Source organism: Adiantum capillus-veneris, chromosome 29, assembly GCF_014529385.1.
Source record: "Adiantum capillus-veneris isolate H3 chromosome 29, ASM1452938v2, whole genome shotgun sequence".
NCBI lineage: Eukaryota > Viridiplantae > Streptophyta > Polypodiopsida > Polypodiales > Pteridaceae > Adiantum > Adiantum capillus-veneris.
The window spans coordinates 39,588,684-39,605,119 of NC_140959.1; the positions used below are offsets into that span (position 1 = coordinate 39,588,684).

Here is a 16,436-nt window from a genome sequence, read left to right on the forward strand (position 1 = left end):
AAATTGGTGCTATTGAGCGTAACATGTAGGAGTTGGTTCCTCGTCTGCATGAAAGAAAGGTGGTTGGTATCAAATGACTCTACAAGACCAAGTATAGATGAGGTGACTCTCTGGACAAGCATAAAGCGAGATTGGTTGCTCAAGGTTTCACATAGAGAGTAGGCATTGACTATGACGAGACATTTTCTTCCACCGCCTGTATGACCACTATCATAGTCCTTGTTGCTCTAGCTACCTGAGGATCTAAATTCTAATCCAACAAGGGGACATTGCTTATATACATTAATTGACATCCTTTGAGGAAAAGCAGCGAGTAGGAACTCGAAAGTGGATTTTGCAGCCAGCTTTGCCTCTCAAATTACCCGTTCATCAATCTGATTATAATGGCTATCACTATCAAAGACCACCTCAACAGGTACACCCTTATTGGTGATACTCCCTTTGAGCAATGGAGCATCATCAAGATGGACGCGCACTAGTTACGGTACTATTTGAACTAGATTAATTGTAGGAGTGCTAGGCTCACTAGCGATACTAAGTGTGCTCAACGACGTTTTATGTCCCCCGAAATGTGTCAATTGAAACAGGAGCAATTAACTAGGATGCCTTGCTCAACCTTCTATTCTGGAGTGAGGCTCAGCTCCATCGAACTAAAAGAGGAAGCCATTGTGACTTATGTATTCATTACGTGAACCATTGCCGCTAGATGAGGATGTGGTTGTGGTAGTGGTCTAATCCTTTGATGTTGCTACTTTGAATTTACCTTTGTTGTGCTTTATCTCTTGAAGGATTGCAAGATGCACCGCCTTGTTCAAATCAGGTGGAGATTGAGTCTTGATATCATACTTGATATACTCATCCAACTCATGTACAAGGGCATGCAAACGTTCCTCTTCTGACTTCTAATGTTGAACATCTAGCTACAAGCCCTTATTGGAAAAAGTCATAAGTAATAATAGGAGTGCCATTCTGCCTTAGGGCATGCCAATCATCCTTTAACCTATCAATGTATTGTGGAGACAGAAAGCGAGCCTTGATGAGAGTAGCTTGTAGTTCTGTCCACTCTTAAGACAGTGATGAGATTCTTGATAAGTCTTGGAATGTGTGTCAAGGTATTCCTTAGCTTACTTTTCCTTTTGTGCTTGGTACGGATTAGTAGCATCACATGGCAGCTGTAAGGACATACTATTGTCGAGTGTATGGGTGGTAGCAAAGCAGGCATTGAATTGATGCAACCGTGAATAAATGGTGACTGTATCCGCTTCCTCCTAGTGTCAAGAAGGATAGTGCTATCGCACTAAGATCTATCTACCCCTTGTGGGTGCACCCCATCAATGGCCTTGCGCTGAGACCGAGGTTGCTTTGTCTCCACCTCACAAAAATTGATTTCGCCCAATGACAATCTCGCTCTAAGTGAGTGGGAGAAGGAAACTTAGGGATTAATTGCCATCCTCAGACGGAGAGACGGAGAGCGAACCTGCCACTCTTCAAAACACAAGAGAGAAAAAATTATGTGGGTTCTAGGTTAGTGAAACCGAAGCAATCAAAAGCTTCGATATCAATGTAAGGTGCAACCGAAGATAATGTTGCTCAAGATCTATGCTTCGCACAAAAAACACAAACTGATGCTTAAGGTTCCTTAGCCACTATGGAGAAGAGATATACTTTAGATGTGAGAGACAATGACAAAGAGAACACATGATGGGTTCCCAACCACCCTTTAAGGGTTCCCCACTCTATTAACAGAGTGGTATTTTCTTCTTATTGTAGAAATGGCAATGCAACACAAGATACTTGATCCTTGATGCAATGCAAAACCTTCTTGTGACCATAACCGACAATAACTCCTCCAAGGAGGCACCTCTTGGGCTGATTTGTATGGCTAAATGGGCTAATCGGGATAGATGGCTGAGAAATGCAGGCCTGTGGACTTACTATTGGTTGAAATCTTGAACTTTCATGGGATGGAACTACTTCAAGAAGTGAGATATGGTGTTAAGATGATGGGGGCCTTTAGCTTGCAAAAACGCAAGCTTCTGGGCTGTGGCTGATGGTTGGATCTGGTGGAACTGAGGTAGCTGGTGTAGGAAATGCTTGTGAGGCAACACCAAGCCAAAAACGCAAGCTTCCTTGCTGGCTTGAGGCTGATCTATATATAAATGCTAGTTGTACCTGGTATTGGAGAGAGAGGAAAACGCAAGGCTGCTTCTTGCGTGTCCTTTAAGTTGGGGTGCGACCCCTAGTTAAAGAGTGCATCACTAACTGCCCACTTAACGGTCCAATTAAGGTCACTTTTAACTAATCTACTAACATAATATGGCGGAGGGAGTTGACCTTTACACGTGTCACATTTTGTGAGATGAAGGCTATATTTACTAACATAATATGGCGGAGGGAGTCTACCTTTACACGTGTCACGTTCTGTGAGATGAAGGCTATAAGCCAAAAGTGGGGGAGCGAAAAAGAGAGACAAAAGTGGGGGAGCGGAAAAGAGAGAGAGAGCTCATAGGGGAAGCGAAGGAGAGAGAGAGGCCGCCGAAGGCGGCTGGCCGTACTCGTAGCTAATAAATGAAAACTAATGGAACTCGGCACAATTTGCACACTTCTAGAGGCTCTAACTCCTATATGCATTACCCCTTGGACATGAGACTTGGTGGTCTTATAGCTCGCACAGAGACCTACCTGAAGATGGACTAACAATTGTGTAACAACACCCGTTACCGCCTTGTATTATCAACACAATAGGGGGTATACGTACTAACTAATGGAACTGTTTGGACATGCATGTCCTGCGAACATGCTCACAAATTTATGAGGCTAACTCCCTTAGGCTTAATGTAAATACAAGTGATGCTCTACTATGGCAGTAGCATGTCTACATAGCACATAGAGCAATGCGCACATGACAACTGAGAGCTTTATGAAGCAAGCCAAGAACTGAGCTTTGAAGTAACTTACACTTATACATGCAAAATTATATGGACCTATGACTAATCCATCTTTCCATGGTTCATCATACAAGCTTGTGCTTGTGGATGAGTGATTAGAAGGTACACTTGGGTTTATTTCTTTTGCCTTCCTCTTTACACCATTCGTGGCATAGGCCCACACAAAACAATAAGCTACCTTGTGGATAATGAAGACTCCACATTTTGAAACAGTTAGATGCCAATCTCAAGCTTTGCTTTGCATACAGGAGGCAGCTGAGGATTTTCTAATTGACTTTTTGAATGACTATTGCAACTACTTTTGCACATAGGGTGACCTTCATGCGCAAGGACTTTATTCTTCTTAGTAGGTTTTGATAAAACATTTGACAATCGTCTTGAGCCTATTCCTAGTGAAGATGTCAAGGCATATCAGATTCTTCATATTCCTCTAGCAAGGAAGTTTCAAAAGCCGAGTGTTTTCATAGAAGATGTTTATCATGTCTACCCCACAGGGAAAGCCATGGAAGTGCAAAGAGGAGGAGAAAAAGGATGAATATTTGAACCAAACTATTCGATCGCAACGTGCCTTATCCTCATGTGGCTAGAGGGTGATTGCCAATGCTTGGAGATTTTTAAAATCCAAGTCTAGAATGTTTACACTCATTATATGTTCGAACTTAAGTTAGTTATTTATCATGGTCTATATGATTATGTTTCTCACTATTTTTTGTGCTCTATAAATTTTGAATATCTCAAATTTTGTTAGAGAAAAGGCCATTTCTTTGATTTGAAAAAGATATTTCCCCCTATGATCGTGATTTATTCTCTACTTGCTTAATCTCTCTTGATTACTTGTGAGATTCAAGTCTCTCGTGTGTGCACTAGATTAGTGTTGGGTGGGCAAGAGTATGTATGAATTCGTGTGTTCGTGTGTGTGTGTAGATTAGCTCCATGCTCGACTCATGCATGTATTTGACTAATTAGCTTCCATGTGCTTGTAGACTTGTAGTTATTGTATGTAATTGAGTGATTAGTAGAGAAGTGAAACATTAGTAGAAAAGTGCAACATTAGAATGTGTGAGGTTGAGTTGTTGTGAGAAGTATCGATTAGAGATTGTTGGCTCATGTTCATGCCTCTTTTCTCTTCATGAGTCTCTGATGCCATCAAGAATCTTCTTATCTTCTTCTCATGAGACTCACACACATAGGTGTATATGTAATCCCTTGCACTCATAATTTGTTAGTTTCAATTGATACAATGGCATCATTCATCAACATTGCTCTTGTTACTAGGGAACTTGTTTGAATGCTTGAAACAAGTAAAATTTTGGCCCCTAAAGAGCCTTTCTTTTCTATCTACACCTAGGGTTGATGGCATGCCTAGGTCTCCACCATGTTTTTATGATCACTTTTCTTTGCATGACCTAGGATTTAGCCAACCATGAGGCATAAGAGAGAGAGCTTTCACTAAGCAAGCTCTCTTATCTTGATCTCCTTGCACTTAGTTTGATGTGTATGTACTATGCATCATGCCAGAGATACGTGTATTTATCCAAAGGCCCTTTTTTTCCCTTTGGAAAATCTACCTACTAAGAGCCTAAATTAGGATTTTTTTTTTCTTTTTTTGAATAAACCATGGTTCTCTATTCTTATTCGTGTGTTGAGATGTAGGCACTTGTACTTTTTGTAGACTAATCTTTCATGCAAGAAGCTAGACCCTAACAAGACAACATGAGAAAGACGACTATCTCAAGCTTGATGAGAAGCACTAGGCCACACATAGGTGTGATTTTTTCGTGGATGTTCTCTTCTCACTCTATATATGCTTGCATATAGGTGGATAAACAAGTGCACAACCATATGCTCTTTTCATAGCAACTTTTCTAGGCTTTAGTAAGAATTTCATTAGACTCTCGTGTAGGTTATTGATTTTAGTTTGACCTAATTCTAAGTAGACATAGGAAACATTGGTGACCTTGCTTAATCATAGAACTTGCATTGTTAGATCTAGATGCCTACATTGATGCTTAAGGGGTGATAAGTGCTAGAGTGAGGCAGGATCTATGTGCTAGCTAATTCTTATAGTTACCTAAAAAGAAATTCATGCCACACAAGGAAGTGCTAAAATCCTAATTTTCAAGCTAGAATCGAGCAAAAATAGGTCTCAAAATTGGCTACCAAAAAATGCAAATCAAGTTTAAGTTGTGTCCTAATGTCGATCTATCGCCTTAGTGGTCTTGGATAGGTAAGGGAACTTGAGTGTTCCCAAGCTATTGTCTTAGATTGTCAGGGGTAGCCATGCCTTGGGTGAGCAAGTAGATACTTGGAGAAGCCACGGTATAGCAAGAAACTAGGGTCGACGTTTGTTTTGCCTTAGGATGGTCAGGATTAATGAGCTCTTCATTTTTCCTTTTTCTTATCTTGTGTACTTTACAAGGCAAAGGAGCAAATAATCTTCTCTTCCACTTGCAAAGTGAAGATTTATTTGAAATGTAAGCTCTAAGAATTGGCTTAATCATACCCCATGGACATTGATTTGTTGGCTTTTTAACACGTCGCCACTTTTGAGATCTTGCGCTTTACGTTGAATAAGATTAGTTTCTCAAAGAGCTAACATCGACTCTAGAATGTGGCCCTAACTGAACCATCCTTTGGAAAATTTGAACGTTGCATCTTACCCAAAATACAGCCTTCACAATCATATTTGAGAGGTGCTTCAAGAGGCGGCAAGGAAGCAACCATATTAGATTTCTGCAAATGCAGCAAACTGGTAAAATTCAGATGACCAAAACGTGCATGCTAAAGTTTTGCATCTGAAATAGCCTTTGAATCCAAAACTGCATTTGCGAAATTCTGCCCACACTTGTCATACAAAGTGAGTGTGGTTTAGTGACATCAATTAGTAGTGTTAAGCTCACAATTGTAAGGCATTATTTGTATCGCCACTTAGACCTTTTCTTACAAGGGTAAATGCTCCAACGTTAAAGCTTTAATTGGTTTTCATTGTGTAAAACCTTTTGTAAATTATTTTTTACAGATCCCTAACACTAATCATGTTGAGAAAAGCCTTCAATTTGACCTTAATAATAGAGTTCTGAACATTAGGAAGATGTACTTTTTCTAATCTAAATTTCTTGCAGCCTTTTTGCACTCCATTCACCAAAAAGCACTATTTGGACCATTGGCAACCAGAAAACAATATATTTGCAAAAGTTAATTCTTGTAGCATATACACTTCTAATTCATGTAATAATTTCTATGCACAATGTTAGCTCTTTGAGAAACTAATCCTTATATGTAATTGCTTGTAGGGTTGATGTAGAAGGCCATTTTTCTTGAATAGCAACCAAATTTTCAAAAGAAGAGGCCACATTAGGTTTGTTTTGCTCTAAGCTCTAAGCAAACTTTAGAAGAGAAACCATGTCAAAGGTATTATTGTTCAAACTACCACAAACTCATATAACGTTTGCAAAAGCTAAAAAAGAAAGCTCCCAAAATTCATATCCCATCATAATTTGACTTGGCCCCTCTCACGTGGATTTGAGTCCGTCATTCGTCATCTAGAACATGCTTTGGATAAACTTAACCTGTATTTTCCCGAGCATTGGTCTCTTCAAGCTCTTGTCATACTTGGTTTCAATTCTCTAGGAGATTCACTAGTAGAAATAAGGAGATGTCACTTGAATGCATCAAATTCCCCTTATTTACCCCTATATACAATTTTTTTTTTTTTTGTAGAATGCACCTTCCTACCCTTGTATAACCCCCCTCTTGTTCAATCACATCATACCATGTGGTACCCTTTAGTGAATCTACGAAGATTCAACCAGTCTCTAGATTTAAGTGATGAAGCAGACAAGATGCCACAAAGAAAAAGCATGTGGATGGCATTGGCATTCGGGAAAAATCATTTTCCCAAGCATTCACAAATCCCTCTCATGCTTTCTCAAAGAGACAAATTTTGAAAATTAGCGACAACTTTTAAGTTTCTACTCTGTTTGTGGCATAATCGAAGTGGAAATTTTCACTTTTTCCATTCTCTCAAGAGGCATTTCTTAAATTGAAAATGGCACGAATGTAAGCTGAGACATGTTTTTATTAAACACTTGCCAATAAGCTAATTCTAGTACAACTCAAAAGAAGAAGAAAGGCAAGTCTATGAAGCAAAGTAAGGCAATGAGATCTTGACTACCCAAAGATAGAGGTCAATATTTTGGGGGATTCACTAGTAGAAACAAGGAGACGTCACCTAACGTGCATCAAATTCCCCTCATTTACCCCTATATACGGAACTTTCCTTCGTAGAATCCACTTTCCCACCTTGCATAACCACCCCTCTTGTACACTCAAGTGGTACCATACGATAACCTTTAGTCATTTCCTGAAGGTCAATATCAAGGAGTTCTAGACACCCAAGGCTCAACATGGAGATACTTTTTGCATATGATGGTTATTATCATACCTGCAACATGTATGGTACACTTCCAAAGTGAATATTCATGATGACACTACTTTGGCCTTCTTAGAATTATAAGATAGCTATTTTTCTTTTGCTATGTTGTTGAATGCTCAAAATTGTGCATCTAGTATTATAGCAAATTAGCACTAAGCTACAATGGGAAAAATCATGGTTAGGAAGCAAGTTATAGTCCATTATCAAAGGGAGTTATGGAGTTGCAAATCTTCTCGCAAGTGCCTGACCATCTGTTGTAGTGGACAAAATTAGGTGGCAGCTAAGTGCATGAACTTGGTTAGGAAGCAAGTTATAGTCCATTATCAAAGGGAATTATGGAGTTGCAAATCTTCTCGCAAGTGCCTGACCATCTGTTGTAGTGGACAAAAATAGGTGGCAACTAAGTGCATGAACTAACCCTTTCACACATTGCTAGGCCTCATGGGGCTCAATAGTGGGAACACCCTCTAGGGGTAATGTGCACGTTGAGCCACTCTTGAGACTCAAACCCACAACCTTGGGGTTACATTACAAAGCCTTAACCATCCTAGCTACACTCATTGGATGATCCTTTGGCATGCCCTAGCCTAGAGTGCCAGTTGGCTCTAATAAAATCCGGGTGAGATGGTAAAAAAGTTAGGTGATTAGGAATCAAGTTATATTCCAAGTTGATAGGAGAAACTATGACCAAAACATCTGTGTAATAAGTGATCATTACTTAAATGTTTCCTTTGGATTTGATTGAAAATCAACGGTTCTCTTTTGTTCTTAGGTACTTTTGTAAAGTTACTCTTCATTTCTTCAAAAGATGTCTCATTAGCCTTCTAGAGGGAATGCTAACAACACTCGGAAGAGACATTTTCTTTGAGGGTATCCAACCTCATAAATGCGTCTCTCCAAATAGCAAAAAACATAATCAAGCTAAACGGTATCAATTTATAACAGAGTTTAGCATGTGTGGCTACTATGAAACAAGGTGAGGACCTTTCACCTCCCTTAACAACAGAATGAGTTAGTGTAAAGGGTGCACTCTATATAGATAGACCTGGTGCTCTTCTCTTTATAAGGCCCGTAGCAGTGCTCGAAAAAAACCTAGGTTTAGTGTAATCCCACCTAAAAATTTTATAATTTACCTCTAAATTTTATTTTTGAAGGTGAAAAAACCTACAAAATTTTGCAAAAATTAGTGTAATTCGGTGCAAAAACCTTCAAATTTTGTCAGTTTACATTTGTTGTTTCACATATGTAGGTTTGCCAAGTTTTTGGAAAAGAAAAAAATCGAGCACTGGCCCGTAGTTGAGATGTCGGGGAGTCATCTAGGTATGCATGTATGACATTGTACCCTAGTCAACATTTAAAAGCCACAAAAAGTTTAAGATTGTTTACACAAAAAGCTATGCCTTGGTTGCTACCCATGCCAACATCATTGTGTGAGGGAGTGTAAGAGCTTTGGGGACTGCAAGCTAAGATCAAGAGCTTGTGCCGAGTGACCCATCTGAAGTAAAGAGTGCCAGGTTCAAGAATTTGGGCTCACTTGAGTGACACCGAGGCCATACTGTAGAGACCCATGATAAAAGTTCATGGTATGATCATATACTTGTCCTTTATACACCTCATTAGCCCTCATGTGATTGTACCCCTCCCCAGTGTTCAGGAAAAGTGTGCCTTAGCACTGGCCCGTAGTTGAGATGTCGGGGAGTCATCTAGGTATGCATGTATGACATTGTACCCTAGTCAACATTTAAAAGCCACAAAAAGTTTAAGATTGTTTACACAAAAGCTATGCCTTGGTTGCTACCCATGCCAACATCATTGTGTGAGGGAGTGTAAGAGCTTTGGGGACTGCAAGCTAAGATCAAGAGCTTGTGCCGAGTGACCCATCTGAAGTAAAGAGTGCCAGGTTCAAGAATTTGGGCTCACTTGAGTGACACCGAGGCCATACTGCAGAGACCCATGATAAAAGTTCATGGTATGATCATATACTTGTCCTTTATACACCTCATTAGCCCTCATTTGATTGTACCCCTCCCCAATGTTCGGGAAAAGTGTGCCTTAGCTTAGCCTTGAGCCGGTTGCAAAATCAAAGTAGCCGGTTGAGGGGAGGGCAAGAAGGAGAAAATTCCGCTTAAAATACATGAAAAATAGTGTAATTTTGCAAAAATACTAGCTAGTATTGTAAAATTCCCGGTTCAGATTTTTGTATGTTTATGAAAATGATTTTTCCCGAAAACTGCCCCTCCCCATATGTTTTGAGATGATTTATTACTTTATGATGAAGATGATGATAAGGACGCCAGGTAGGCATAGGTACCGACCCACTCTAGGTACCTTATTTATTCTTATTTTTATGTTCCCCAAACATTGTACTTGACACAAGGATGTAACCAATAGGTTATTTTGGCTTTTTGAAGATGTTCATATAAATTTCATTTCATTTCTCTCTGTTTGAGCAAATGATGTTCTTTGATTTTCTTGCTTTGCCTGTGATGTGTACTAAGGTTCACATGATCAAGTCAATAATCTCTAGCTGATAATATCCTACTTATATCCCTATTTCCTGAAGAGTTAATGATGCCTTCTTTGATGTGCTTGCTTTCTCTATTACTATCTGTGATTTGGATGAAGGTTCAAATTATTCATCAAGCCAATCATTTCTAGCTGATAACAAACACACATGGAGAGAGAGAGAGAGAGAGAGAGAGAGAGGTTAAGAACTTTTAAGAAAATTTTAATCTCCTCCAAAAAGTAGCTTAAATAGCCCAAATCCGGCGCAATCCAAATCAAGACATGTAGTCGGGATCCAAGATATGATAGTTACATGATATTGAGGGAGCTACAAACAAAACAAAAGGAATTAGATGCTTAAGCAAGTTTTAATCAACAAAGGATTCACATTAGAGGCTTTGAGAGTAACACCTTCCCACATGAGCTTGAGGATTACTGAATATGTGTGGCATGGCACTCCAATAATTTTTCCTAGCTTGTTTGCCATTTGAACAGCCTCCTGGCCTTCAGCGGAAGTATGATGCTTATGTCCTATATCCACAGTATCTTCAGCATGTCTCATTGCCACTGTTACATGAGCAAATCATTTGAAAAGTCGAAACATTCATTCACACTCAAGCATTACCACCCTCCCCCCCTCCCCCCCTCTCTCTTCTCATGTGTGTGTGTGTGGAGGAAACTGAAATAACTTTTCTATCACCAAAGTTGTGGTAGATTGGTTATCCCAATTCCCCTTGGAGTATCACGTCTGGAGTTCAAGACTCGTCGGATATCTCTTGCGATTGTTCCGATGACATTAAAATTCTCTTCGTCGCCTTCTCTCTCTCTCTCTCTCTCTCTCTCTCTCTAAAAGCTGTATTACTGCAAACATATGAACGAACATCAAATGGGTTCATCATTTCTAGCTAATAAGCAGTATTCTCGAGCCTGTTTCTGGTTATTTGCTATACGGTAACAAAATTATCTCTAATGCTATCATTCCTGCTTCTGCAGCTATTAGGTCGTAATTCTATTCAGATTCCAATCTGGGAAGCACCTTCAATCGATGAATGGCTTCACAATGACAGTCCTTACAAACTGATCGTTCTTCACTTCCTACGTGGTGTAGTTTGCTACATGGGTTGCCAATGGGAACTAAGCTTCCCTTTAGGTATGTGTCCTTGGATTGTTGTCGCTTAATTAGTTGGAGTTACAGCTGCTACAACTGCCTTCTTGATATACCCAATTGGTCAAGGAAGCTTGTTTGACGGCATGCCCCTTGGCATTTCTGGTGCTTTCAATGAACCCCGTGGAATGCAATCAAATGCCAGTCCCATGGAATGTACAATAGCTGAAAGTACAACTAGGCGTAAAGCTGCCACTCCACCACTCACCTATTTACCTCGGACTATGCCTCAACTAGTTTGAGGTGCTGCCTTGAACAGTTAAGTGATTCCTCCCTTGTGAATTGCCTGCAGAAGAGGATCGCAAATAAATCCCTTGAATGCCCCAGTATACTACCATCGGAGTGGGTATGGGGGATGCCAAGATGCAGCTCTTGTCTGCTGTTACGATTCTGTAACCAGCCATGTTCTATGACTGATATTTCAAATCAAACTCTGGTTACCCATATCCAATCGATCCACAAGAAGTTTTTGACATTTTCCCTCAAAGATTACCCCATTATGGATGATATTATCATGACAAATTATGAGGGAGGGATTGCTTGTCTAGCAAGGTATGGATGAAGGGCAGGCATTGCTAGCCCCAAGCCCCGAGCCAGTAATCTCCTGCCCCCAACTGCACCTAGGCAGGAACGCAGTCCCTCCCAAGCAGTAGCTCATGATATTGAACACTAAGAGGGAAACCATGGGAAAAGAGTTCCTTCCCCAAATGAAAGATTGTCAAAAACTTCATCAAAAGGGTCCTCTGCGTTTGTATAGATCGAAGAAATTTGAAAAAGACAAAAATTGCAGTCAACTTACACGTATGTGCCTGAGCTATTCCACTTGCATCGAGGCATAAACCTTGTTGGAGACGCTCCAGTTCAACTTGCCCCTTCACCAATTCTTTGGTGTCAATAGCCTTTTTCAAGCGGTAGAGATATTGGTGATCATGAGTTGTCATGCTTTGAGAGGTTAAACGAGTTAGAGCACCACTGGACATCCAAGACGTAAACCCTTCAAGGGTTTGCTCCTTTTGATACAGTGCAGTTCCATTTCTAATCTGTGAAGTGGATGTCATCGATCGAGAGCATGTTGTTGGCCGTGATGCTGCCTGCAAAGAGACATGAGTAAAGCACGATAATAAACACATGAATGGATTCCTTTTACAAATCAGTAGTCGGAACAATTCTTCACTGTCGAAGTGTGTGTGCGCGCACGCTGGCATGCATACATACAAAAATACACACATACAAGTAAGTAATAAACATGTGCATGCATAGACATCCATGCACGTGCACTCTCTAGGGCACAGATGCACACATCATTGTGTGAAACACAAACACATGTAAGTGTACATGTGTTTGGATGTTTGGATGGGAGTTCATTGGACAGATATGTATTTACTTATAATGAAACTAGCTTAAAAACAGCAATTGCACAGTACCTTGACAGCATTTGAGCAGAATCTATGCATTGTTCTCAGCTTGGCAAAGCAAATGAAAACTGACCGAGATAAGACGATCTGCATCAGTCAAAACCAAAGGTTTGTCAAGATGGTTGTTCGAGCATTGAATTCTAAGGGTTCAAGTATACAAACAGCTATAAAGGAGTAAACCGTCACTCTCAAAATTCACTAGAACTTGGACAGACATCGAGTTCACATTCAGAAGCTATTTGCCTCTTAGCAAAGTGATAAAGTTGTATCAAGTCGAAAGCACCAACACAAGAAGATTTAGAAACTTTCTCACGTAGGAAAACGGAGTCTTTTCCAGTGTTTTTCATACAATGAATAACATCATGAGCTTCTGCGCGAGAGGCTCTGCATACCTAGCTAGGTACGATTGGGGGTAGGGGACCACTGGCCCCCCCACCGGGCCGGCGGTCCCCTGCCCCCACTCGTACCTAGCTAGGTATGGGGCGCCTCTCTCACAGAAGCTCATGATGTTGAGGTAAGTCACAATGTGGGAATTATTGTGAGAATTTGTCCAAAATTTATTGTGCAAAGAGCTACACCATGCTGCTTCATGTCTATTTTGCATGGCTAGTTTTAATCTCACATTGTCAACGTCAGGGGTTGCGGGGCTACACATCTCAGCCACAAGAATCAATCCACACAGCACATACCAAGGACACACTCCCTATGAGAGTGATTGAGCCTACAAAAGTAGATGAGACACACCTTCCACGCAAACCTCGTCTTGGAATCGAATCATGGGCATTCCTAGACAATCCTATTCCCCGAAGATACGCCTTCATAAGATAATGGATGGGAAAACCACATGCAAGCAGTGCCATAGCTATTAGAATTTTCTGACACATTCTAAAAGCAACATAGAACCAAGACTTTATCTACAAACGACGATGAAGCGCAAGAGAAAATCGATTTGCTGATAGACGGTTTCATGGTGCCAAAAAACGCACCATGTGGGCAGAACATCTGCTTGCCCGCAAACAGCTTAACAGCATCATTCCTGATAGTTGGGTTCTATCCCAAGGTAGCATTGAGGCACCCACCTCATGCAAAACACACGCGCGCGCGAGCGTACGCACCTCTAAGCTCTCTCTCTCTCTCTCTCTCTCAGCGACACACACAAGTTCTCAATTTACCTGTTGTCTCTTACATGCTCGTTTGTGATCATCAGTGAAAAACATCGCTACTCAGAATTCGACTATCTTGCTTTTATACGTGTGTCATCCGACCTCTGAAATTTAAATCGGTCTCTATTAATAACGAGTGAGAAATTTTTAATCTGTTCCTCTCTAAATTTTCTAGGCCCCTTTCACCCAAACATGTGCAACACCAAGGACTGCCAAGAGGTGCACACCCCCCTCACTTTCAAATTCACACTCCGCACAATTGAAAGATTACAAAAGCTGACATACCCTTAGTGCCTTCCATGGGTGTGGCGGGTCCAGAAGTTTGTTGTGATTTCACTTGCTAATATATGCTTGCCAGGCATGCAATTTGCCTGTGTATTAGCTCCTTAGGCGGGCCAGTAGAACCCCCCCCCCCCCCCCCGGTTGGCACAAAATGGTCGGTAAAAAGTTGTGTCCGCAAACTGAAAATCACAGGGGATGAGCACCTCGCTCAGACCGAGTGTCCAATGGGCATCCTCACATTTTGACACACAAAATGATTTCATTAGCATTGAAGTTGCACAAATCATGGGCTTTGTTAGTAGCTTGGCCAATTGCACTACACTGATTACTTAACATTTGTAGAAGGTAGTTTAATGAAATTTTTGACCGTCCATGTATGACACGCAAGGTGCTGAAAGAATCTCTTCGGGGCATGTCCGGGCACCCAAGTGTGACAGGTGCCTTAGCCTCTTTTTTGTTTGCAACCCTTTTGGTCACTTTTATAGTAATTTTTCTTAAACTTATGACATTGGTATGCCCTCATATTATAGTCTCAATTCTACTACAATGTGATTACATCATCCCCCCCCCCCCCCCGAGTACTACCAATCGACCACTCATTTCTTATAAGGTGAGCAATCCCTCAGTCCCTCCATTCAATGTTTGGTATAGGTCTATATCCTTTCTTTAAAATTGGCTAGATGCATGGCCATTTTCCACGACAACTCCATATTTAGATAGAGTAAAAAGAAGAATAAGAAGAGACACACGACCTAAAGTTCACTAGCGCATTGTTCTCATGCCTCGAGAGAAGGGAGTTTTAGACATGGTCGATAGGGAGATGTAGAGTGATGAATAGCTTACCAAGTCCAAAGTTTTTTTTTTTTTTTTTGGGGGATTGAGCCTTGTAAGCGGTTTCCATATCATGCTTTATTTCGTGTCATTTCTCGTTTTGACAATGACTGCTCTTAGTGCACAACAATCTATTTCATTTTTACTAATGCCCCTTAAGACATATGTCTCATATGTCAAATTTTGTTTGTTGCTTGTTGCGGATATAGATGACTATAGGCCCGCATGTCAAGATTTGGCAAATTTTATTTGTTGCTCAAACTGGCCATCACGTGAATATCTTGACTCAGTGCATGTCTTGCTACAAATGAGCACGTAGAGGGCCTGCAAATGCGTAAAACAACATGCAACAACCTATAAATCAACAAATCTCCATACCCGCCAAGTCACACATACACATAATCAAGCATTGTACACGATCTGAGAGAGGTAGACAGTGAGACAAAGCATGAGAGTGCGTGTCAGTGCGCCTCTTGGAGCGGAGTGCTACACCGACACGACATAGAGGAGAAAAGAGAAAGATAGTAAAGTAACACAGACACTGGGTGCAATCTCCCCCTGTGAAAGAGTGAGCATTTTTCTCTTTCACGTATTTATTTATAGATTTTTCGAATGCTCAAAGTGATTACAAATTGTCTGCCCAGACATATAGTGACCATAGCTCATAAAGAGCACTTTAATGATTAAATGTCCATAATCTTGTTATCCCATTGCATAGTCCATAGCTTTTACCACCTGTCAGCTGTGGTAAATACAAATTTATCCATTTCCATTACATAGCTCTCCGTTAGAGAGAAACCGTCCTCAGTTGCTAAGATAAGAATCTGCAAATCATACTTGTCAAAAGCAAATGTTAAAATTATGTGTCAAAAATATCATGGAACAAAATAAAAATCATAACTTAAATAAAGCTTATGCTTGTCGTCATCCAAATACTCCATATTTTAGTGTTCCATACCATGAAAATAAGTAACACATGTCATATCATGATGTTTCAAGATGTCATTGGTCACACTCATTGTTCAGTAAATCAATTCTCATCAATCTCAAGTCCAATTCCATACACAATGTCGACAATCATCATAAGCCAAATTCTAAATTTAAGTCCAATTTCAAATCCAAAATCGCTTTCATTGCACCCAAATAACAAAATCACAATAATGGCCAGTGCCACTGTAGCATGATTTTGTGATCGATGTTGCGTAAACCGGTGAATTTGCACTTCTGTTGTCTAAACCGACGAATCTGCACTGAGATTGGTTAAAGGAGTGATTCTATTATTTATTGATGTGCTACCTAAATTGATGAATCTGCACTTTGTGCTGCCTAAACCGATGAATTTGCATTGAGATTATTTGAAGTAGTGATTTTGTTGTTTGTTGGTGTATTGCCTAAATCGACGAATCTGCACTCGTGCTGCCTAATTCGGTGAATCTGCACAGATAACTACTTTTTTTCTAAATCGAAGAATCTACACGAGGATTAGCATTTGCAGACTATCTAAATCGACGAATTTGTGTGCACATGACCAATGGACTAAGCAAGGCATAAAAGACAAAATATTTACTAACTGTTTTACACTTACGTACTATTGTTCACTATTCCAAAGCAACTTTGCTCATATGAGAAGTTGTATATTTTAATGTCACATCATCTCAAAATTCCATTTAGCACAAGCTTAAGCCACGACGT

General features: G+C 40.4%; 1 protein-coding gene across 1 annotated transcript; it reads right to left on the reverse strand.

The window, feature by feature from the left end:
* Positions 1-10,093: 10,093 nt before the first annotated feature.
* Positions 10,094-13,685, reverse strand: LOC147419070 (uncharacterized). The gene is made up of 5 exons (XM_086506115.1): positions 13,641-13,685; positions 12,478-12,555; positions 11,853-12,144; positions 10,300-10,455; positions 10,094-10,216 (listed from the first exon to the last, which is right to left on the reverse strand). The coding sequence occupies exons 1-5, from the start codon at positions 13,683-13,685 to the stop codon at positions 10,164-10,166; spliced, it is 624 nt and encodes a 207-aa protein (XP_086362241.1). The 3' UTR covers positions 10,094-10,163.
* Between the last annotated feature and the right edge of the window lie 2,751 nt (positions 13,686-16,436).